This window comes from Tetrao urogallus (assembly GCF_951394365.1).
Source record: "Tetrao urogallus genome assembly, chromosome: 12".
Classification (NCBI taxonomy): domain Eukaryota; kingdom Metazoa; phylum Chordata; class Aves; order Galliformes; family Phasianidae; genus Tetrao; species Tetrao urogallus.
In genome coordinates, this window is record NC_136825.1 from 9,854,727 (window position 1) to 9,879,438 (window position 24,712).

General features: G+C 44.0%; 1 protein-coding gene across 1 annotated transcript; it reads right to left on the reverse strand.

Moving 5' to 3' along the window:
- Positions 1-1,404: 1,404 nt before the first annotated feature.
- LRP3 (LDL receptor related protein 3) lies at positions 1,405-23,716 on the reverse strand (the record flags this gene model as incomplete). The annotated part of the gene is made up of 7 exons (XM_079541228.1): positions 23,638-23,716; positions 20,019-20,066; positions 13,782-13,920; positions 6,250-6,458; positions 4,883-5,969; positions 4,022-4,154; positions 1,405-2,208 (listed from the first exon to the last, which is right to left on the reverse strand). Exons 1-7 carry the CDS (start codon positions 23,702-23,704, stop codon positions 1,405-1,407), a joined length of 2,487 nt encoding a protein of 828 aa, XP_079397354.1. The 5' UTR covers positions 23,705-23,716.
- Positions 23,717-24,712: the final 996 nt, after the last annotated feature.

Below are 24,712 nucleotides of genomic sequence, written 5' to 3' on the forward strand. Positions count from 1 at the left end.
AACAGCATCAGAGCACTTGGATACTTACAGAGGAACAGCTGAGATAACTTCTTTGTAAATTTCTGTATGTAGCATTCCAGTTTGTTACTGCCTCACCAGAGGGCCAAAACAGAGCTCCTAAAAGGGCGGGGAGAAGCCTGGCTCACGCTGGTTCATGGCACCATCCTACCAGCAGCAGGGCCAAACTATCAGACCATAACCAGCTGTGACTGCACCAGGTCATTCCTGCTTCAGTAACGTCAACTTTCTTTCAGGTAAATATCTTGCTTGCTTCTAATTGCACTCTAAATTTAAAAAAAAAAAACAAAAACACAAAAAGGCACCAGTTTAAAGCAGTATACAATTCACACAGTGTCAGCTTTGAAACTGGCACTGTCCTACTTCAGTTCTTAACAGAAAGTAAAAGCAAACCCCTATAACTGACTAGAAAAACAAGTTTCAAAAAGCTGCACCTAGATAGCAGATTTACGAGAAAACTTGTGAAGTAGATTTTATTACAAAATAAAGAATCCAATCCTGACAGTTACCAAGTGCTCAGTGCTTCCTACTGCAGCTAGCTGTGAAGTCTCAGAAACCTTCAGAGCACAACCAAAGAGGTGTAATCATAAAAGTCCCTGAAATCAGAAGGGAGGAGAGGAAAAAGGGTAGGAAGACAGCAAGCGATTCTTCAACCTTTGCTACATCACTTTGAAAAGAGTAACATATGACAACTAAAAAATATTGTTGCAAATGGGGTTCAATGCATTTCACTTGTACTGAACATTGCTGATCTCTTACTACAAAGCCATAGCAGACAGGAATGTTCTGCATACTCTATATAGAAACTTTGGTTCTAGTGGATGTTTCAAGATCTATATGGCCATCAAAACATTTCTGAAGGGAGCAAAGGAAGCAAGCTACTTCTAGAAATAGGGAAAAACAAAGGATTTTATTTCCTCTCAAACATTTTAATGATATTATTAAATTTTAGTTAAATAATGATGCCTAAAAGGACAATGTTATTTCTCGACTGGTACTCACAGTCACAACAGGTGCCTGCTCCAAGTTCCAACAGTGTTAATTTCTGTAAGACCACTTGAAAAAGTAAAGAAATACCAACTCCCTGAATGGAAAGTCAATAAAGCACAGAAGAAATAAACAGTGGAGATGCCTCCCAACTACAGTGACATATTCTTGCTCTCTGAGCCCCTGACATCACATACTGGCCTACTTCTGCCCCCACTGGAGTTTCAGGAATAGCAACAAAGAAAAACTTGTCCCATTTAGTCCTGTGCTGTACTCCTGGGGATTAAAGCACACCAGTTTTGATGGACAATCTGAGAGCAGAAACCACCTAAAATCAAAGTGCACAGTCATATAAACAATGAAGTTACAAAGTTTACAGGGTCAAAACAAAAGCTTCTACTAGCAAACAAGTAAAGACTCATCATCACTTGTACTGATTTCAGAGAGGGGAGCAGAGGACTCTAACATTGGCACTTCCACGGAATGGCAACAAGCCGCGTGAATACCCAAAGGCTCCTCCCGATGGGAGCCAGGGCAACACCGGCTTTGTCCATCCACTTGGATATGAACATTCAAGGGGCTATCTGAATAAGCAGACTCCCACTTTAAGGGTAACCTACATGGCTCTTCACTTGGTGGATGACTTCTACTTAAATTATTGCCCTCTAGGACAGTCCTCCTGGGTGCTGACCCTCCACGGATCGCTTCTGTGACACTTTCAGACAAAGGATCTCTGAAAAGCTTTCCTGAATCCACTTTATTGGGCTGCTTGAGCTCGCTGCCCGAGGTCTCAGCACCTACAGATTTATCAGCGTGTCCAGACTCAGGCTCTGCTTGCGCAGCAGTGCAAGTGTTCTCTAAGACATTCGAAGGCAATGGCTCTGTGATTTCAGTCTCCGGCTGCAAGGTGCTACATCCAGCTTCTTGCAGGTCACTGGCGTGGGCGTCTGCCTCTAAACTAGGTCCTTCAGGTGAAGGCGGAGAACTCCTGATAGTCCCATCAGCGCCGTTGATGATTCCATCACCCAACGTCGTCTGCGAAGCGCGGGCAGGTGTCAGGAGTGGGATCTGTCCTCTCACCCGAGGTCTGTGGAAGAGTCTGTTCCAGAGTCGGCCAAGGCGCCGCCGAGACGAGCTTCGTCGTGACGAGTGACGTCTCATCTGCCTCCTCATGGCTGTTCGGATGTTCTGCAGCACGGAGGCCTGTCACACAGAGGCAACCGATTTAGCACACACTCAAAAGACTTCTCCCATAGCTCATTCACTAAGATCTCCATTTTAAGAGAATCCTCCTCATTAAACTTGTATTTTCTAATGAACTACTAAGAATGTCAAAGCTAGCTCTGTCTCTACCAAAACATTCTCCATTAAAATGTTTCCTTAATGAATTTAATTTCTTCTTGTTTGCCCAGCGAGATGCTTCCCACTTGCTATCAGATCACCACCAAAGAACAGGCTACAGACCACCAAGTCCTCTGCCAACAGAAATAGCAGAGGATTCTCAAACCCTGGTAACAGTGGAGAAAGGCAAACATAGTACAGCTGCACCTGAGTAACAAGCTTCGAGTGCTTTATCACACTTGGAACTGCATCACAGTGGGATAATTTTAACAGTTTGTGAGAGACTTTTGAGAACTCAACAGTAAAACATCAATATGACTTAACGGCTTCCCAGTGTAATGTATTTGTAAATAAAAATTAATTCTAGAGTTTCCCAAAAATACTGTTAGAGACCTACTTTCTTATCACCTCAGACATTCACAGTTTCAGCTTGGAAAGCTCCTTTTCTTTTTTTTTTTAATTTACTTTCTCTATCTCTGTTCATTCTGTCTTGACATACAATAAAACAGCATGTTTTTCTCACTGCTGATCCCTAGCAAATATATTTAATGTGTTCAAAACTACCCACAGCAACAAGATACAAGACTACGATTCTACAGCTCAAAGTAAAACATACATATTTCAGTAAGAGCATTTCCATACAGTTAGCGGAGCTTCTCTGCTACTGACAGAACACAGTTCCAGACCAGTTCTATCTTATAGATATGTGAATATCTTATATTCACCCTCAGTAAATTCGCAGATGACACCAAATTGGCTGGAAGCGTGGATCTGCCTGGGGGTAGCGACGCCCTACAGAGGGATCTGGACAGGCTGGAGAGCTGGGCTGGAGCCAATGGGATGAGTTTCAACAAGGCCAAATGCCGGGTCCTGCACTTCGGCCACAACAACCCCAGGCGACGCTACAGGCTTGGGGCGGTGTGGCTGGAGGACTGCGTAGAGGAAATGGACCTGGGGGTATTGATTGATGCTCGGCTGAACATGAGCCGACAGTGTGCCCAGGTGGCCAAGAAGGCCAATGGCATCCTGGCTTGCATCAGAAACAGTGTTGCAAGCAGGAGCAGAGAGGTGATTGTTCCCCTATATTCAGCACTCGTCAGGCCGCACCTCGAGTACTGTGTCCAGTTTTGGGCCCCTCACTGCAAGAAAGATATTGAGGCCCTGGAGCGTGTTCAAAGAAGGGCAACGAAGCTGGTGAGGGGTCTGGAACACAGGCCATATGAGGAGAGGCTGAAGGAGCTGGGAATGTTCAGCCTGGAGAAGAGGAGGCTCAGGGGAGACCTTATTGCTCTCTATAACTTCCTGAAGGGAGGTTGTAGTGAGCTGGGGGTCGGCCTCTTCTCTCGTGTCATTAGTGATAGGACCAGGGGGAATGGTTTCAAGCTACGGCAGGGGAAATTCAGGCTGGACATGAGGAAGTATTACTTTTCAGAAAGGGTGGTCAGGCACTGGAATGGACTGCCCAGGGAGGTGGTGGAATCACCGACCCTGGGGGTGTTCAAGGAAAGACTGGATGTTGCGTTGAGGGACATGGTTTAGTAGGAGCTATTGGGAATAGGTGAACGGTTGGACTGGGTGATCTTTTAGGTCTTTTCCAACCTTAGTGATTCTATGATTCTATGATTCTATAGCAGTCTGGCTGCTACTAGGTTCATCAGCACTCATGTCACCATACTTGTGATGCATTGTACACAGGGAAGTCTTCGACTGGGGGGATCAGTCCTTGTGCAATCAGCTGCCCATAGGAAGGTGGAGCTTCCCGACGCACAAATTCTGCCTCAAGTCGTGTCATCTGGGTCTCAAATGCTCTGGGAACAGAACCACAGTAGGAAAAAAAACAGAAGAGAAGTTACAGTCAGTTTGTCCTGCCTCCTCTCACATTAACGCACAGACACAGTGCAGAGGGCTTCAAACTAGCAGCAAAAAGGCAAATCTTTACCAGGGCTCTGTGCAAAACCTTATCAGGATGCTAAAATTAATAAAAGGAACAATAGTAACAGTGAATCAAATCAGTAAACCCAGTCTGAGTTTGGACTCTGAAGTAACTGCACATTTTCCAATAGGCCAACTTACATCAATAAAGGTATTAATTTGTTCTGCTTATTTTTGGAAAATACAGCATGAAGCACTGCAACAAGCACACATCATGGACAGGCTTGGTGCATATGACAAGAGACAGGCACCAGGAAGTCCCTTCTGACTCTCTCCAAAAGGGCACAATCACAGTCGCACAAACATACAAAGCACAGGCAAAGAAAGGAAATTTCTCAAAATAGTTTTGATATTTGTTAGATTCAGGTCTGGCAGGCTACACAAGAGATGCGTATTTTCCACAGATCATAGAAGAGTTGACATTTCCCCTACTTCTGAAAATCTCAACTACTCTTCTCTAAGCCTAATGCAGTGAGTACTACTTAACATATTTCACAGTATTTTCTGAATTCTTTGTTACACAATTTACTTTTTTTCCTCCTTTAATCAAAGAAATACGCAGTCTGTTACTAAAGAATCATAAAACCAAGATGTTTCTATGTACCTGTATTCTCTAGTCCTCAGGGAATATAATTTAAATGCACAACCCAGCGCTATCACCAGCAGCAGGCCACACACGAGACTCCCGATCAGAGCAGCCGTGATGACCTTCCTGGGAACAATCACCAGGCAGTTGTGCTCATCGCTTCCATCCTGGCAGTCTTCTTGACCATCACAGCGCCAAGTCTCAAAGATACACAGATTTGTCCCACAATGGAAATTCCCTGGCTGGCAAGTAAAGCAGTTTTTTTCATCTGAGCCATCTGGGCAGTTCTTTTGGTTATTACAGCGGTCAAGTATTGAGTAGCAAAGCCCACTGTTTCCTTCACATGGATATTCATTCTTCTGGCAAGCTGGACAGTTCTCCTCATCTTTGCCATTTGGACAGTGCCACCAGCCATCACAATGTTGCTTATCCGTGAAACACTCCTCATCACTTCCACAGGGGTGTTCCCAAGGAAGACAATAGCCTTTCACCTGGTAGGTTGCATTGAATCCATGGCCAGTGCTCTTTGAGCGAGCATGATACGAGACTGTGAGCTGGCCCTTTGATGACTCCACGCTCACCGGATGCCTATTGTTGTGAAATGAAAATGTTTGCAGTAATTTATCACCTCTCTCTTCAATGCCATCATACACCTTTACGTAGTCATTGTAGCCTAACTGCAAATCAAGCTGCAACAGAACATGTCGATTATCTTGTGTATCCACATACCACGTGCAACGAAGGTCTGATTTGCTGTGATCAGCACGAAATAAGTCTGGGGAAGCAAAAGATCCATAAAAATTACCCAGCCTTTTGCCACAGGAAAGATCAGGACAATTATCTTCATCTGAACCATCGCTGCAGTCTTTAACTGAATTACACCTCAGCTCGTTCATCAAGCACTTGGTGGAGCGGGCTACACTGCACTGGAATGTTCCTGAGGGACAGATGCTGGACGGAGGCTCTGTTGGAGGAACAGTGCAGTTTCTCTCATCTGAGTTATCCCCACACTCATCCATGGAATTACATTTCCAAGTACTGGGAATACACTTTCCATTTGCACAATGGAATTCATCTGACTGGCATGCAGCCTGGCCGATCTTTCCTGTGAAAGAGGACAAGCAGAAAAAAGTCAGTATCAAAACTTTTGTAACCATCCAATGTCACATTTTAATGTCTACCCTCTCTGTGTGTCACAAGTCAATAGGTCAGGCCAGTATACTTCAAGAAAACCAGTAAGAAGCTAACTGGAAAAAGTAACAGTGTTACCACGCTAACACTTAATAACCAAGACTGGTCCCAAGACTCTCATCAACAAATAATACTCCTGTCTTCAAGTTTTACTAGAGTGCTTAAGCAAAGCCAACAAAATTGCAAGGTTTTACCTCTAATATAAGAAAGGCGAAATCCCTGAGACTGTCCTGAGCTTGATGCATCTGAGTGAAAAAATATCCAAACATGATCCCTTGCAGAGATGAAAGATGGAGGTATGGAAGATCCGCATACTTTGTACTCCTCTCTCTTGGAAGATGGGCCAATCATCAACCAATCTACTGCACATTTCTGAGATTCTTCTAAATCAAAGTTCTTAAAACTGTTAAGAACAAAAGAAAACACAAGTAACAAAAGATATTTATCTGGAACAGTTAAACAGTGAAAAAACAGAATGTAGCAGTTGAGTTTCTGCACAAGCAGTGCTGACATAAAGAGATCACATTCAAAGATAATGAAACATCTCCAGTATCTTGCATACACATAAACATTGCATTCAAATTCTCCCAATTTGGAAAAGCACTCATCTCACTGGCATAAACAGCATGCCAAGCAGCTCCAAAATCTGAAAGAATGCATCTCTTATTCAGAGCCTGTAGGCAAAACTACTTCTTAAAACACAGATCTGAGTAAAAGAAAAAATAGCAAAGAACATTACATGGAAGCATAAAAAATGATTTCAACAATCTTTTCCGACCTTAGAAGCTATTAAAAGATGGCATGAGATTAGAAGCTATTGTATCAGAGTAAGAACAATAGGAAGCAATATAAAGAACCCTAAGGGGACAAAGAAGCAAGACAAAAATCAGTTTTTCAAGCCAGGGATAAGCAGGGAGAGGACAAGATGAGAACAGCAAGAAAGGAAATGGAACATGAAGTCTCTCTAACTGTATGATTATTTAGTTCAAAGAATAACACATTCCCTTTCCGGGAACGCAAATGCAGAGCAAACGAGCTTATAACCTTTCACCATCAAACATCCAGCTCTCGTGCTGACCCAGGGCCAATGGCTATTCCATAGCATCTTACCCAGTGCAAAGAGGTGTTCCAACAGCTGCTGAACACTGAACACAGCCGAATAATACTCCCTAAACTGGAGCTCAGAACCACACTGGGTGTTTGTTCACGCCCTGATGAAACACATTGCATTTGCTTTCAGTAATCTGCAGTAAGGGAGAAGCTTACTGTGAAAGGGCACACTGTCCAAGACACTTAGAACTGTACTGTGTTCTTCTTTACATACCTCAGCTACACACAATTAACTTGGTAACAGACACTGCATACTCCACACAAACACCTGAACAGAAAAGTCAGAGAGACTGAAAAGCTGCTATGAAGTAGGAATCTCCTTCCACAAAGGACTTCTCAGAAACACAGAGGAAGAACTATCTGAAAAAGATAAATGGAAGATAATTTTCTGACACCATGGTGTACTTACAAAAGGCTATAAAAGCCTGCCAGATCTTGCCCTTTGAAGGTGAAAGGGAAAGAGCAGCAACTTTGTAAACCAGCCAATTCATTTTAGAGCAGTTCAAGCCTACACGCACCCCAGAGTTCTGCCAAATGTACTGACTTGAAACATTTTTTTGCAGTTTTCATGAAGAGAATGAAAAATAAGAGCCACCAGGATGTTAAATTAAAATGGAAATTAAAACATGATCAGCAACTTGTTGGACACAAATATGCCCCCCTCCTCTTTTCTAATTCTTTTTCTCCTATTATGTTCCACATATCATTCCAGCTAGGAAGAATTCTTCCACAGTACCCACTTCTTTGCTATGTAAGCAATCTCATCAAGCTTTAGAAAACAGCTTATTTTGCAAGGGAGTCTTAAGTGAATCTGAAGTAAAAATAAAAAACCTCAAGTATCAACCAGGCAAAGAATTTCTGTCCCAGGTGTTCTACAAAAACTTCTTAATGACCAAGTGTACAAAGAGGCACTACAGCACGAAAAGGAGCTACATGAAGCAGCTATGAAACTGCCAGCACCCACGGAAAGTCTCCTGTGAGAGATCTGAGATGGCACTACTGAGCTTCCACATTGGTTTCACTTTCTTTTTCTTAGCTACCAGGCACCACGAAGAGTTTCTATCATCTACTTGGAAAATTATTTGTAGAGTTTTCTTGTCACAAAGAATTTTTATGGTAATCATTGGAAGTAACTATTTGCCCAACAACATTTGTAACAAAAGGGAACAGTCACTAAACCAAGTAATGGAAGCTCAGAACTTGGGAGTGGAGGAGGGGGAAATAACCAGAAAAACCCTTGCTTGTGTGAAACAATGAGATCATTTACTACATCTTTTAACTCACTTCTATGGAGATTTCAGATGTACCAAGAACAATCTTACAGAGCTGAGCAATTTGTTCTCCTACCCTGCCAGCTCCCAGCACTGCAGCCAAGTCTCAAAGCTCACACATTTTCCCCACTGCACTCACGCTTGGTTCACAAACTCTTCTGCAAATGAGCAATCTACCCTGTATTTGTAGATAATTATCAATAATTACCTCTATTTGCATATTCAGAATGTTATACTGCTAATAAAGAGCAAAGAGGAGATACGAATGAAGAAGAAAGTTTAGTCCCACCTTTTAAAGCAGAAACATACAGACGTGACTGATTTTCCTGAGTACTGGCTGTGGATCTGAGATTCAGAACAGAGTCCCACGTTCTCCATCCAGAAACACAAGTGTTAGGCACAAAGCCATCCAAGTACATGAGCGGTGAGGCAGGATATATATGAAGAAGGCAGCACGTTTAACAGCCTCCCTGAGAACACCAGCACACAATGCCTCGCTGCCATGCATGAGCTACTGAAACAACTGCCTCACTGTTCAGTAAAGGGAGATAAAGAACACCGTGAAGAGCAAACTCCCTGTTTTCTCAGAAGCAAGAAGCACCTCAACCACATGCTGGCACCTGAAAGTTTGAAACACACTGAATAAACACAAGTTCTCTGAAATATAAGTGTTCTAGTTTTGATGTGAAGTTTTATATACAGTAAATGCCACAGCAATTATAAAATTCCTTCAGAGGGCAAAAGCAAAGTCAAAACAGTTACATTCCATTTCATGCAGAGTATAATTGAAACACATTTTGTTTCAATTAAGGCACTGTATAATAACTGTATAACAACTCTCCACAAGCACCCTTTTACATTACACTGTTATCAATGGAAGCAAATTTTGTCCCATCTATATTGATAGTGACTTCACTTAAGACCAAAAATATCATATATTTGAGTGGACTGTCAGTCAATCTCAAACAAAAAAAATTTACAACAAAATATGAAACAACACATATGCATACATATGTGTGTAGAAATACAGAAAACTGGTTTTCACTTTACAATCCATTTGCAACGAGGTTTTGTGCAAAAAGCTTCTGCCACATTGATCTGACATTAAATAGCCTACTGATTTATTTAACCTAGGAGTTCTGAATAGGGCATTCAACTTCTGCTGCTTCACTTCTTTCATCACCTGTAATTAGATCTAGTGTTGCTGTTGTAGTCTTCTGAAGAATAATTTAATTCTGCTACCCACAAAATAGAGCATGGGGACATTTGCTCATTCACTTGAACTTCCTCAAACAGGAATACAACTTTTTGTGCCAGAAGGATCAGCCCAGCAGCTGAGTGATTGATGGTATAGAGCATAAGTAAGGGAGAACATCCCTTCTGCTGCTAATTCCTTTTAAAATAATAACAGTAATAGCATACAGAAGTACAATAATAGTCAATCAGGCACTGGGAGCATTCAAATCCCAAGTTCAGAACAATTCAGCGGGAATGGACAAATGTGGCACAGTCTGCTTCTACAGAATACTGCAGAAAGAAAAGGTAAAATCATCTCATTTTTCTTTAAAGGTATGTTACTGGAAACAGGTTACCTCCCACACTGAGCAGGACTCTGGGAACTTGCAAGGAATTACAGGACAGGTTGTGATCAGATCTAGCTTGTAACATTACTCAAATGAAACAACAGTAACTTACAACAACATTCACCTATTAACTGTTAAGTGTTTGTGAACTTCTGGATAGAACTTCACTAAACCAACTTGCCATAAATACTCATTTACACTCTATAACTAAGATAAAAAGCAGACTACCCGCAAAACTAATCCATAGCAGAGATTTTTGGCATCTGCACCAGAGAGCAGTAGCTACTAGGAAAAAAAAAAAAGTACTTGTATAAATAATGTGGGGAATTCCTTACAACCTCTACGTAGTTGAAGCACAAGCAAATACAGATTAAAGCTAGGAAAAGCATTCTTAACTGTAAAAAGATAAACATGGGATGACCATGAATATGAACAAGAATGGTTAAATGCTTCAGACCCAGCAGTTGTAAAACCTGAATGAAAGTAAGAATTTAAAAAATGTCCAACTTGGCCCTCCAAAGTCATTAAATTTGGAGAATAAATATCATGGGTAAATTAGGAGAGTACAGTCCCAAAATAAATCAGAGAGGCCAATTAAGCAAGAGAAGTTACTTCTATTTGCCGGCCTCTCACAGCAAGTGCAGACTGCAAACAACTGATGACTGAATTGGCTCATTAAAAGCTTTTGTTTACCCACTGGAGCACAAGGACCTGAAGTCAGGAAAGCTCTATTCTACTCCCCACTTCCAAGCACCAACCCTGCAACCTTAGGCAGGAGATATGGCAGGTTTTAAAAAGCACAAGAAACTTAATTAAGTACATGGCTATTATAAGTTTTTCCAATTAATGTCAAATTCGGAATCACCATGTTCAGCAAATACAGTATCAAACAGCCCCTTGAATTTGTCCATAAATACATGCCAGAAAGTCTTGACACAAACACGCCTCGGCTTTACTCAAGATCTCAATCTCAGCTGGCACCTTGGCATTTTTTTTCCCAAGCCAATGACACAGATCACTGAAGTGAAAGCTGGTGAGGCCTCCCCAGTTAATACAGAACTTGAGAAGGTCACTACGGAAATAATTTCTCAACGCTCGTATCTTGAATTCTGATCATGGAGAACATTTTACTCTCAGTCTCATTAATTCCTATAATAAAATGCAATTATTCATACTGTCCCCACATCAGGGCCAATTGCAACAATCAGATAACAGCAACTGATAAAGAATCTTTAAAAAAAAAAAAAAAAAAAAAAAAAAGATATTTTCATCAGATTGGTGGAAACAAACAAATACACCCTGTTAAGGATGGTGCAAAAAAGCAGTTAAAGGGTATGACATCCCTATTACAGGACTTACTCGTGGTCTTCTATGAAAATAAGACCTAAACAGAGAGGAATTCAGACCAAAAAAAAAAAAAGTTTCCAAAACAATAACTTACTAATTATCTGAATATCAAGTGACACAATATAAATCCTGGAAAACAGTGGCTACATGTGTTCCCAGGTCTCAACAGCACGATCCTATCAGAAATAAAAACTTGAAAGAAAGGATGGAAACGTGCAAAACTAATAAGCAAGAAAAACATACTTCTCATTCTTGTGAAGATTCTCCCAGGGATTTCTAAAAAGTAAACTACAGAGCAAAACAGTGGAGATGTGAGGCTATGAGACAATCAACACAACCGCGAAAGGTAGATGCCAAAACCAAGCTTCTAAAGGACACATCCACAGGAGACAGCACACAACATCCACGTGTGGATCTGCGTACTGCTCTATTAAAAGCTGCTGAATAATGAGCTTATTAAAAAAATGACCACTGACTGCATGTTTTAGAAATCAAAACCACTTTCAGTTGCAATTTTATCCTTCAGTGACTCCTGCTGTATCCCAAATACGCTACTTATATAACACTGCTGTCGTACCATCAATGAGAATCCAAGATCAAGGCAAATGTTTTCAGTATGACATAACATAAAGAAGGTGGTATCTTCTGTTTTGTGAACCTGTTAAAAACTAGATCTCACCCTAAGAATTATTTTTTATTTTCTTTGGAATATTTTCTATGCCCCCATCAGCACACAGCTATGACAAGAAGCATTCCCCACTGTTAAGAAGAAAAAATGTTTTTATTTGAGCCCTGTTTTCCAGTTTCCTAGGCTGGCATGACATAGGCAAAGTCAGCTGCTGCTTTTACATCTTCGGCATTAAGACTGCTACAATATTCTAAAGAAATCCTCTGATGCTGTAACATTTTGTATTTCCTACACTGGAGCGAATCATTTCAAGGACATTTATAGTCAGAAACGTAGCACTACAATACGTCTGCTACCCACAAGGCAAACTACTCCCTAGGATGTAAACACACAGCTCCCATTGTTCACATGTGCAGAGGAGGGCAGGATATGGCTTTGTATCCAGTGGCAGAAAACAAACTCATCAGAAAGAAATCTTTCAAAACTATTGCTAATGCACACATTCAAGCTGTGTACACATTATTACTGGTTTCCTTATCTCACTTCCCTTCAATTCTTTACCCTCTGTTAAATTCACACTTGCTAAAGAGATCCTAATTCTAACTAGGAGCTCTGAGACTTTTCAGAGCATAAACTGCAGCACTATTCTCCAGAGCCAAGTCCTCTCTCTCATTTATATGCTTTCTCAGAGCTTCCAACAATCTCTGCTTTGAAATAAACTCTGCAAGTCCAATACAATTTAATGGAGTTGAAAAGCATGTTTCTATTTATGGTGCTTAAATGTTGGCAGGTATCTACTTCCTTACGTTTGATGAGTAGATCCTATTTTGAACTAGGAATGGTGGAGCCCTTCTATTATTCCATCTGTGGCAGATTTGTTTTTAATTGCTGAGCATCTGCAGCTGAAGAGGTTTGTAGTCCTTTTAAGCAGCTGAGCAAAGAATGAGCAGATGGCATCAAATAAAAAAAAAAAAAAAAAAAAAAAAAAAAAAAAGCACTAAAGAAAAAACAAACAAAAAACCTTTCCCAGGTTTGCTTTTTTCTTTTTTTTTTTTTTTAAACAAGCAGTTCCTGGTTTGAGAAGGATACTGCAATTATCCAAGAGAAATTAATCAAATTTACACTAGGCTAAAGCTCCTTAATAAACCATTTGTAATATATTTTAGTCTTTTCTGCACAGTATTATTACCTGAAATTGTGCAACAAATGCTAATTATTATTTAATTCTGTTAGAAATAAGAGTTATACAATAAAGCACTTGTATTTTAGTTAACAAGTGTCAATAAGAAGTCATTATCTTCATCTGCTAACTAAGTATAGCATCATACCAGGACATTACAGACAAAGCCATTTTTGCTCTAAGAAACCTAAGTATCCTACTGAGGCTGCTCCATGTTCTATAGCATTCATCTATTCCTACTTATAGGCAATAAAGAGAAAGGAAACTATTTAATTTGAGTAAATATATCACTGCTTCCCACCTCGTCATCTATCAGAGGTAGATGAAATCTCACAGGTATTACGAAGACAAAAATATCAACAGACTACAAATGACTTGAATATAAACAGATGTCAGAGGTAACTTACAGAAACAAGATAGCAGAACATTTCTAAAATGGAGATGCCCAACCTGCAACCCATCCTCCAATATGACCAAGTTTGCTGTCCATCTATTCAGCCACTTGGTAGCTCTGGCAAACAGTTCAACATTGTTACATCAGATCGAAACATACAGCTTCATTTCAGCAAAGCAACCAATTATCCCCACAGAATATCACAAACCATACCTAATTGTTATCATGTCTCCACGATCTCCTTGAATGTACCAGCTGCAGTTTACTGCTGGAGGATAGTTTCGTGGCCAGGAAGGGCTGTAGATGACGCCCCGTCTCTCTGTGTGCTGTTCGAGTTCTCCACTGCAAGCAACTGTTAATAAGAGGGAAAAAATATTGTTAATGCTTCACCTAATCAACAACTCACGTTAGCTACAAGAGCTTTCATCAATTTCTGGGGGTTGCAGACAGATGGGAGTCAACAGTTTCATCCTCTTATTGCTTTCTTCCCTGCCCAGTTTTTAATTAAGGCACCCACTTGAACTGCAGGTAAGCATAACCTGCATTTCAATGCAGGATCAATCAATAACCTTGTATGAATTTACTGAAGGCCACAATCAATATCACCGAACAGATCTGCAAGAGAGGATGTAATGCAGAAATCCTCTTTACCAGCTGCCCAAAGCTGGCTGTGACTCTCACCAGCTGGAAAAGATCCATATTCAGTGCAAAGCACCTAGAAGCCCATTTTGCTATAACCTGTTCCTGGATACGTTCCTTCTCCTAACCGGATGACAGACCTGCAGAGTGTCATGGTTAAACCAACAAAAGAAGACAAAAAGTTAACTGGACTTCGATGTCAAATGTTTTCACTGAAAATTCCTGAGTACTTTAAATTCCTCCTGAACTCTAACAGATTGAAATTTTGCAGAAAGGGAAAGCTCAGTATTTTCAAAGTCTTTTCAGAGCTTCCTATGGAAAGCTGCAGGCCAATCAAAGCTGCATCAGATAGTTATAATTTGTAATTAAGCAATTCAAAAATGGCAGTGAGCTGCTCCAAGGACAAGTGGGAAAGCTGTTCTGCTGGGAAGATGTACTCTCAGCAGACTACAAGAGAGGAAATTCTCTGTAATGCAAAAGCTGTTCTGAACACTCTCCAAATATATATTTAAAATTATTTCTAAATCAGATGACTATCCGGAGCACGCCTTTTGGATTACAGCTGAACACTCCCATTTTTACACGTTTCATTCTTCCCAGCTTATAATGAAGGGGAAAAAAAAAAAAAAAGGGATGCCTACACTTTAAGGTAAGTATACTCTGATGTACATCACAGACTTGCAGCATTGCTTGCACGCAGGCACAAATGCATCATTTTGGGTTCAGAGCCAGGACAGCACCAGCTGCACAAGGATGGGCAAGGTCCCAGCAAAGCCACACGGATGCAGGCACTGCAGGGCTGCCCTCAGAGCCCGGCCTGCAGCATCCCCTGGAAAGCCAGTGCTGGAGCTCACCCATTTGCCCACAGCAAGCATTTCTCAACCGAGAGCCACGTGAATACAAAGCACCTGAGGCAAAACAGAAAGAGCCATTATTTTTACCCTCCAAACAGGGAGTTTCACTGAAATACATGTATGCAATTCCTACTAGTTTCAAAGAGCACAAAAACTTCCCAAACGCATAAACACAAGTAAACATCTATTTTCCAAGCAAATATTTTGCAGTGAAGTCGTTATAAAAATACAAGAAAACCTTTGTTAGCACATGTCTAAAAACAGAGAGGCTCCACGCTGGACACTGACAGCTACAGAAACAAGAAAGCAAATGTAAGACCACAGTACTTGTCAGCTTGGGCTCTCAAGATGTTTCATTACACACACCAAAGCAGCCTACCCAGGCCTTGAGATGTGCCCCTCCACACACCTATCACTGCACAAACATCCCACAGCAGCAAGGGAGGACACAGAGCGAGCAGCAGTGCAAGAGGAACTGGGAAGTGCATGTCCTACCGCCGAGTTACTGAAACTTCTCAACGGGAGGGAAGCAATGTGCACACAGAACAAACACAGCATGCAGCACTATCCAGAGGCTTTCTGCAGAGCCTCGCAAAGGTTTCTGTTCCCCTTGTACCAACTTTTGCTCTGGATTAATATGCTGTGTTGACAATAAATACAGCAGCACAGAGAGCAAAACCAGCTCTCACACAAAGCTGGTTAGAGCTCATGTTCTGAGGAGTCCCAGTGACACACTGCTGAATCCCTACAAGCACCTTCACTCACATTCATTGCTGCAGTTTAGCAGAGAATTTCCCCAATACTTTCACCTGAGCTCTAGGAAATATTTACAAAAACCTGACCAAAGGCTACGTGACACCTCCCTGATTTCTGAAGTAACGTCAGTAGCAGGTTTTCTTTTTCAGCAACAGTTTCCCAAGTCTTAGCAGCAATCGTGATGCAATGTGACAAGTTTCTCAGTGAGAAACACCTTTTCTTATTAACCCTGCACATCTGCCACAAACATGGGACAAGGAACAAGAACGGACAAAGGAAAAAGATTTTTGATTTTAGCAGAATGATGGTTGCTGTGAAAACCTGAGGTAAGGGCTGTGCTAAATGCTACTTATGGCAGCCCAGTTGGCCATGGCCATTGTTTCTCAATACCCCACAGCAGTCTACACTCCTGCCATAAAACAAACATTTCAGACTCACCTCATTCAGAATTAAAAGGAGAATTAATTTTTCTCTTACAATTAATCACTCTTACAGGGACTGCTCAACTAACAGGCTGCTAACCTTATTACCATTGCCAAAACATACATACACTATTTTAAGGGTATGTGCATAGCCTCTGAGCCCACGGGGGAAAACTGGAAGGGGACACACACACAAAACTCCCATCTTGTCTACTCAAACCTCACTCTAATTGCCAGGTGCTTTAGACACCCTTCATTTCTTGTCAGTGCTCATTACTATGGCACTTGCAATTGACCAACAGATCTCCTTCCTAATGATTGTCTTCCTTTGTGCACTGACTGCTGCGTAGCAGTGAAGGTGAAGTCTTCAAGCACTGCTTCTGAGCAGCTGTTCTTTCACCTGCATAAATGACAACTTCATTTTGAAAGAAAAACCCAGACTAAACAGAAAAACCACGAGGGCACACTGCCATACCATACTGTTGGTGTTTCAGTGCTGACAAAGGGGCCTCAATTCCCTTCCTAGTTCCTGTGTGAATTTTGCAGAACCACAAACCCACATGCAGTGCTGTGATACTAAGCTGGGCTTCAGCACAACACTGAGTATCAACCTTAAGGAAATACAAGCCTTCTCAAATTGCCAAAACATCCTAAAGGAAAAGGGAAGTCTCTAAATAGCAAGGCGTGCTTCTGGATGAAGAAGGTCTTATAAGCAACAGTGCATAAGAAGAGTAGTGACAACTTTTCGGCAACAACTGTTTGTGCTTTTACATACAAACACAGAAGCAAAGTGAAAACTCAATTTACAAAACACCCAAAATGGCTTACATTTTCCACATTCTGGATGTTTGTTCATTAAAAAGCAAGAGAATATCAATCCCTGGACAAGCCAACCAACCCAACAAAATCTTACTGAGGTGATATTTTTTGTTGTTGTTTAACAAATTCTGAAGATAAACAACAATTTAATCTTTTATAGGTTGTTTTTTTTTTTTTTTTTTAAGTATCATTTCAATGTCAGAAGTGGTTTGAGTTTAGAGTTTTCATCAAGAAGGATGAGGGAGCTGGGTTTTTCAGCCTGGAGGAGAGAAGGCAGCAAGGAAACATCACTGCAGCCTTCCAGTATTTAAAAAGGCATTATAAACAGGAGGGAATCAGCTTTTTACTTGGGTAGACAGTGATATGACAAGGGGGAATGGTTTTAAGCTCGAGGAGGGAAGGTTTAGATTGGATGTCAGGAGGAAGTTCTTCACAGGGAGAGTAGTGAGGTGCTGGAACAGGCTGCTCAGAGAGGCTGTGGACGTCCCATCCCTGGAGGTGTTCAAGATTAGCTAGGATGGGGCCCTGGCAACCTGGTCTAGTACCAGAACTGGAGGTTGGTGGCCCTGCCTGTGGCAGAGGGGTTGGAATTTGGTGATCTTTGGGGTCCCTTCCAACCCAAACCACTCTTATGATCCCACAGTAAGATGAAAAATCTTAATATGAGGCTCTTTCAGTAATGATCAAATGGATTTCTTATACTGCAAACAGCAGTAAATTTCTCCCTCCAGTTAAATACGCCACTAATTCTTGCTACTAAAAACTTCCAAGAAATTTTCCAAAACATTACACAGAAGGTACCAGTCCTATTCTTTCCAAGAGCAACTACAACAGATACCACACTTCACCAGAGGACAGCACAGTTTGTTCTGGGGTTACTAAGCTGTGCAGGAATAAATAGGGTGAGAGCAGAGACAAGAGAAGTGGTGGAGTCACCATCCTGGAGGTGTTAAAGAAAAGGACAGGTGCAGCATGGACAGACACGGGTTAGTGGGCATGGAGGGATGGACTGCTGGTTGGATCATGGCCTTTTCCAACATTCATGACTCTATTCCATGAAATTTTTAGATGATCCCAGCAGAAGATCAACCCTGCATCTTTGCACCCTTCTGTAACAGGGAGTACACCTCAACCATCTGCTCCAGACTAAGAGAAGCCACGAGGAGCTTTCTCTCAAGACTTCATGTTTAGCAAAATATGCCTTCTTAACAGCTACCTCAGGGCTGGCAGAACACTCTCTCCTCAGTTCTCTAACTGCTCCCTCAAGGAGTGCTCTCACACACTGCTTAGCACAGACCCCTTATGCCTGTAGTCTGAAGGCTCTGCCTGGTTTTATCCATCCCACAGCCAGCTGCTGCTCCCCCAGCACCAGCACACACACAGCTTGCTGACCCTGCAGAACCTGAGCACTCTGTGGGACCAAGAAGCAGAACCTGCTCGACTGAGGCAGGGGAAGAGCACGTGGTGGGAGAACTTCTCCCTTTCAGCAGAGACAGCTTTGATGGCTTGAAGTGTACGAATACAGCTGAGAAGGTGGCTTGACCTGTGATCTCCAGAAATTTTTATTTCTGCCACTGCGAGCTTTCTGAAGAGAAACCCCACTACACCCTTCTGTAAAGATATGTCTCTAATAGATGCTTTGTAAGGATACGTTCAGGACAGCAACCGCCCCCCTCCACTTTTATTATGGCTGCTAAGGAACACCTCCTTCAAGAGGGTTCTCAGCAGAGTTATCTGCCTTGCAATTGCACTACTCTCACCTGTTATCTTCCAGCACACAGGAAAACAAGTAAGATATGAACTGCATTATGGCAATGACCTTTTATGATCATTTTTCACACTGCTCCAGTTACTATGTCAGCAATCAGAGTAACTCAAAGCTGTATCAGAACAAGAAATCATGAAGGCTACAGTATTACAAGGTTTTCCGAATGCTCGAAAGAATAAAAGTGAAATGTTACAACCCTGTTTCTAGCAAAAGGACAGCATTAAAAAAGAGCAGAGCCAGCAGGAAGAAGTGTTACCTATTTGAGGCTGAAGTAGCAGCAATCTAGACTGTATAACTACTCAAGTTACACTTTGTAAACTTAAATACCATACAGGCAGGGGATGCCAAACTCCATCAGAAGCTAAGAACAATCCAGGCAGAACAGATCAAGACACAGATCACATTCTGGTCTTTTTCTCATAGAAGAATGGAAATATAGTTTCCATTGCAAACAACACACACCCCATGTGGTGCATCCAAGCTACCCTAAAATAAGCTTAAGGAAGTCATGTAATCATACAATTACTATCCTTAAAACTCCATGTTGATTTGAATACTCAGACTCTCACATTAATCAAGTGACTGCCTTAGAATTATTTCTGTGTTTTCTCAATTCCGTTTCTCCTGCCTCCCATATTTGGTTATTATGTTTTATTTAAGTTGTAGCCTCTTCAGGCTTAAAGTATGCCTACCAACGTGACTGTGGATTGAAAGGCACAAGAGTACCCTTATCACTAAGAGGACTCTGATTATACTCCTCCAGTAACGTCAGTAAGCCACAGTACTACTACAGAGAAGGAAATTACACTAAGTGCCAGGACTCTGATTGCATTTCCACTCTAAGAATCAAAAGATGTTCTTAACATTCTGGTTTTAGCTCCTCTGGGAATGGGCCTCTGCCCCCAGCTTGATGTTCCCAGGCACATCTCCTAAACACAGATTTTCCCCCAAACATATCAGTACATACTGTGACCTTGGCCTCAAGCTTAAGACTTTTTTCCAACACAGAGACACTGATGGAGTCCAATAACCGTTCCAGCAAGATTTGAAAGTTCTAAGCTTCCTAAAATGTCATTGCTACCCTTTCTCAAACAAAGGTCATACTGTTTTGCTTAAACAAGTCTTCAAACAGTAAAAGAACAGTAACAACTTCAAAACAACAATAAATATAAATAAGAAAAGTGTATCTTACCTAGTGAGGTAACAGCACTTTCTATTTTCCCAGTCAGAAAAAGATTCACTGTAAAGATAGAAAGAAAAAATGTTACCATAGGTTCCAGCGGCACAGTGAGGCAGTTCATAGTCTGCCATTTCTAAGTGTTTGCTGCCATGTTTATATAAAGGTATTACAGTCTTCCAGTAAGAATTCTATTTATCTCCACTGAGAATTCACATGAATCAACTCTCAACTTTCAACAAACAATATCAGTTCAGCATCAATCAAATATGCTAACAAGAGAAACGACAACTCAGTTGTCTTTCGTGGGATTTTTTTTTTTAATTGGGGAAGACAGAAAAACAATCACACTACAACATCCATAATCACAGCTGGTCACTTTAACAGCTCAAATGTTGTAAAATAATTTATAAGGTTATCTTGAAATGTATCCTCGCTGAATAAAGCAGTTTGTTCCTATCAGGTAAATGTCACCTTGAAAACAAGTTGCAAAAGCAAACACAGTTAACTTGGCTAATCAACAGCAATGAAGTTTTTAAAAAAGCCTATTAGTGACATCAAAGCAAGATGAGACTTGCAGGGTGCCTGCAGTTCACATTTGACTTCCAGGCGGGTCTTTAGATGCTCCCCACTTTCTCAGAAGTCTCCTCTCAGAGAATACACTGTTAGAACGATCTGATAAGAGGGGCCATCACCAACACTTTTTCCTGTGCTGTTGTTACTGGAGAGCTCAGTGTAGCACACACTTCCACTGGAGTTTCCTCGCAGATTCTTCAAGCCCTTTTCTGGTGATTACACTGCATTTCACTAACTGCTCTCATCTTAGCAGTGTTCTGTAACCTACAGTTTACTAATAACATGACAAACACTAAAGCAAATTAGAAAGGTTTAAAAGGTTACCAACACTTCATTCACAACACCCCAGCCAGGCACCCTGTTGGCTTAATTTTGCTTGTGTTAAATCCAAAATCTTTCTATAGCCAATCTGCAGCAAGTGTTTAGAAAAAAAAAATCATTAAAAAATGAACAATGGAAGAGGAACTGTCTGTGCTCGCGGCAGTGACTGGAAGCCACTGACAATTAGCACTATTTCTGTATCATGGAGGCATGCTGACTACAGGCCCTTTTGTCTTAGCACCCTTAAAACATTGCAGGACAACAACCCTGGCTCCAACCACCTTCTGGCCTGACAGACCAGCACAAGGGAAAGAAGCTGTGGAACAGTGCAAGGGAAGGAGGGCAGCTGAGGAACAGCTGTGGCTTCAGAACAAACAGGCTCGAGCTACTCATTTGCACTCAAAAGTATCAATACTATGTTCAAGGGATGTTAATAGTGCTGATTTTATTACATAATTAACGCACAGCAGCATTTATTACACAACCAGGCCAAGGCACTGTGTAACCACACTGTGCCAGGGGCAGCTCCACACCTGAGCTGCACGACAGGTCCTGGCCCACAGCAACGCTGTGACACAAAGTTCCCCCATGTGGCATTAAGCACCGCTGTTCCTGTAACCATAGTAATTCAGTCACACAGACTGAGAAGACATCAGCCAGCAATTAAGTCACAAATTGACAGATGTTATGAACATTAAAATATTTTGCTCCCAAGTACGTGAATGTACTCTGTCTAACAATAGGCAGAGTATCATCCCAACCAGGCTCTGTCACTGCCTTTCTGCACATGTCCTGCCTGAGTTTTCCCAACATGACAGAACAAGCTCCAAGCAGAGGTTCCTGAGAGGGGTCCTTCAGGAGGAACTCGCAGCAGGGCAGGGCTAGAGGGAAGAAGCAGCACACACGGAGCTCCCAGCTCCATGTGACAGCTCAGCCAGCAGCCCTGAGCACAGCCAGGCAGACAGTGATGGGCAGCTCCACACACCTGGCAAACAGAGCCCTCCCTACACAAACCTACTGGCTGGTACTGCAGCTCTCTCTCATTTCCAAGTTGCTCCATAACAAGCAGCCAGTAGTTGAGAACAGTTCTTCAGAACTGCCTCACATCAGATGCTTTCCTCAACATGGTCCCTCACTGTTCCCCACTCCCACCCAGGCCCTCAGATCAGAGCACTACAACCAGCCCTGATGCACTCCCAGGAGAGACACCAGCCCTGCTATTCTGGTTATTCATCCACTTTCTGCATTCTCCAGCATTTCTAAGGAACAAGGAATGAAACAGCCTCACCAAGAACAGCTGCCACAAAGCAGCTCCACACTGCGGCTCACAGCTGAAGTCAAACAGCCACAGGCGGCAGCAGTGTGTCTACAGAGACACCAAACCCCACAAACAGCCCCAGGAGAACAAAAAGTAAAAGCGGAGAAGGGCTGGAGAAGTGAGAAACAGGAACTGAAAGCAACGACAGACCGAAAGGCCAGGCAGGCATGAAGTAGCACACAATAACAGCTAAAGCACAGTGCTCTTGTGGGGTCTTCACTGCACAAGAAGTGATAAGCTTCCCCCCTCCCCTGCTTGTTAACTTTCACTACTGTGCAAGGGACAGGCACAAAGCACTGCAGAGATCTACCAAACTTCCGACCTCATGTCACCTCCAGAGAAGGACACAAAGTGCTCTCGCTTGGACTCTGGAACTCACATGATCTTCAATGATAGTATTAGTCACTTTTAGAACAACTATGCTATTTTTATTAAATAACAGAAGTTTTCACAAAGCTCTGACCAGGCCCCAAGAAAAATAAATGGCTGGAACTTATATTTTAGACTTAAGAGTCCAGCAGGCTCTGCCCTCATGCTGCACGCACTTCTGGCAGCCCTTTATGTCTCTGCAATACAGCAGCGGCAGCAGGCAGAGATGTTTCAGCTGTTCTGAAGCTTACAGGGCTTTCTGCACTGTATTTCATAGTTAACACAGAGATGTCTTTAGTCACCAGAGCAGTCTTTAACTTTCCACACTTTCCTGGGCAAGCGCTGACATTAAAAAGAACTTCCACAGAAAGAGAATAAGCAGTACGGCCACTTCTGACAGTTTATGTAACTGATGCTACCTATCACTCGGCATTACCAAACACAAACCCGCTTTATCAGCAAGCAGCAGAGGGTTTCACACAGTTCCGCAGGCAGTACGTTTATCAGACAGCACTCAGAGCCCTCGAAAGAGCTGGGATCAGCCCAGCACAGGCCCCTGGGACAGGCAAGGGCCGGTAACCCAACCGCCGGGCCGCCGGCTGCGGGCACAGGGCAGCACAAAGCCCCAAGGAAAAGTGCCTTCCGCCAGAAAAAGGGCTGCCCGCTATCGGCAGGGGACGCGCCTCCGTGCCGCCACAACCCGGCACCTGCCGCGGGAGGAGAGCGGAGCATCGGGGAACGCGTTCCCCCCCGGCCGCTCACAGCGGCGACGGGCGGTGTCGCGGTTCAACTCCGTGGGGGCATCGCTGCCGTCCAAACTTTCTTTTTTTAAAGCTCCGCATGGGGTCTAGACTACTAGACTCAACCCAGGAGCGAGACGCGCGACCCGGACGGAACGCGGCTCGGCCCGCACAGCCCCGCCGGCCCGGCTCCCCCCAAAGCGCCCGCAACGCGGCCCCGAGCCCGCCGTGCCGCGGAGGCCTCCGCAGGTGCCCGCATCCCGGCTCCGTGCCCGGACGTGCCCCGCGGGGAGCGGCCGCCGGCACTCACCCAGGCAGATGGCGGTGAGCGGCACCAGCGCGCCCTGCCGGAGCTCCGCCGCCGCCGCCTTCTCCATGGCGGGTCGCCGCCACCTGCCCTTCGGCAAAGGGGGGAAGCGCTCGCTTCTACGCCCGCCCGCCGGCCCCCGCAGCCCGGGCGGCCGGCGGCGGGGCAGCCGCCTCCCGCCGCAGCCCCATGGCCGGGCCCGCGCTCGCCGCTCCGGGGCAGGTGGAGGAAAACGGAGCGCAGCGCCGCCGCTCCACCGCCGCCGCCCCACGTGACGGCCCCGCCGCGCGGCTGCGGCGCTCGGGCCGGAGGACGAAGGGAGCGCCGCCCCGCTCCGCGCACACCTGGGGGCCGCCGGCAGGCGGAGCGCGGCCCGCGGCGGAAGGGAAGGCGAGGGCCGGGCCCTCCCGCGCGGCGCCGGGCGGGCGGCTTCCTGTCAGGCGCGGCCCGCTCCGCCGCGCGGCCATCGCGAACCCCGGGCCCCGCGGCGCCCCTCCGCCGGGCGGGCTGCGAGGAGCCCACGGGCCGTGGCGGGAGGCCGCGTCCGGCGCCGCCTTGCCCTCCGACCCCCCCTGCCGGGGGAAGCTGCCGGATTTGCCTCCGCCGCGGTTCGCCCGAAGGAGACGGGGTAGGGTTTTTAAACGGGACGGGGGGCGGCAGCGGCCGTGCCCGGGGAACTCCCCCGGAGTCTCCGTGCCGGTGCTCGCAGCTCCCCGCGGCGGGACGGCGGCATCCCCCAGTCACAGTGCGGGCTGCTCCCGGCGCGGCACTGCTAAGCGCTGCGCAGTGCCACGGGACAAAGCCACCGCGGAGGTTTACACCGAGCAGCAATAGAACAAAGTGAGCCGGGAACTTCAGGAGATAAACCTAAGGAAAGATGGAAGAACTTCCTGCAATGTACCAACTCCACCTGAAACATTCCTTGCCCTTCCCTTGCTCCCGAAGTGCCTCACTAACAGCTTCTCGCTCCACAAAGAGGTTCTCCCTCAGTGCTCGACCATGCGCCTGCACCTCGCCGGCAGCACCATCCCTGCCCTGCTCCAATGAAGGCCCTGCTGCCAGCCACCTCGTCACCTGC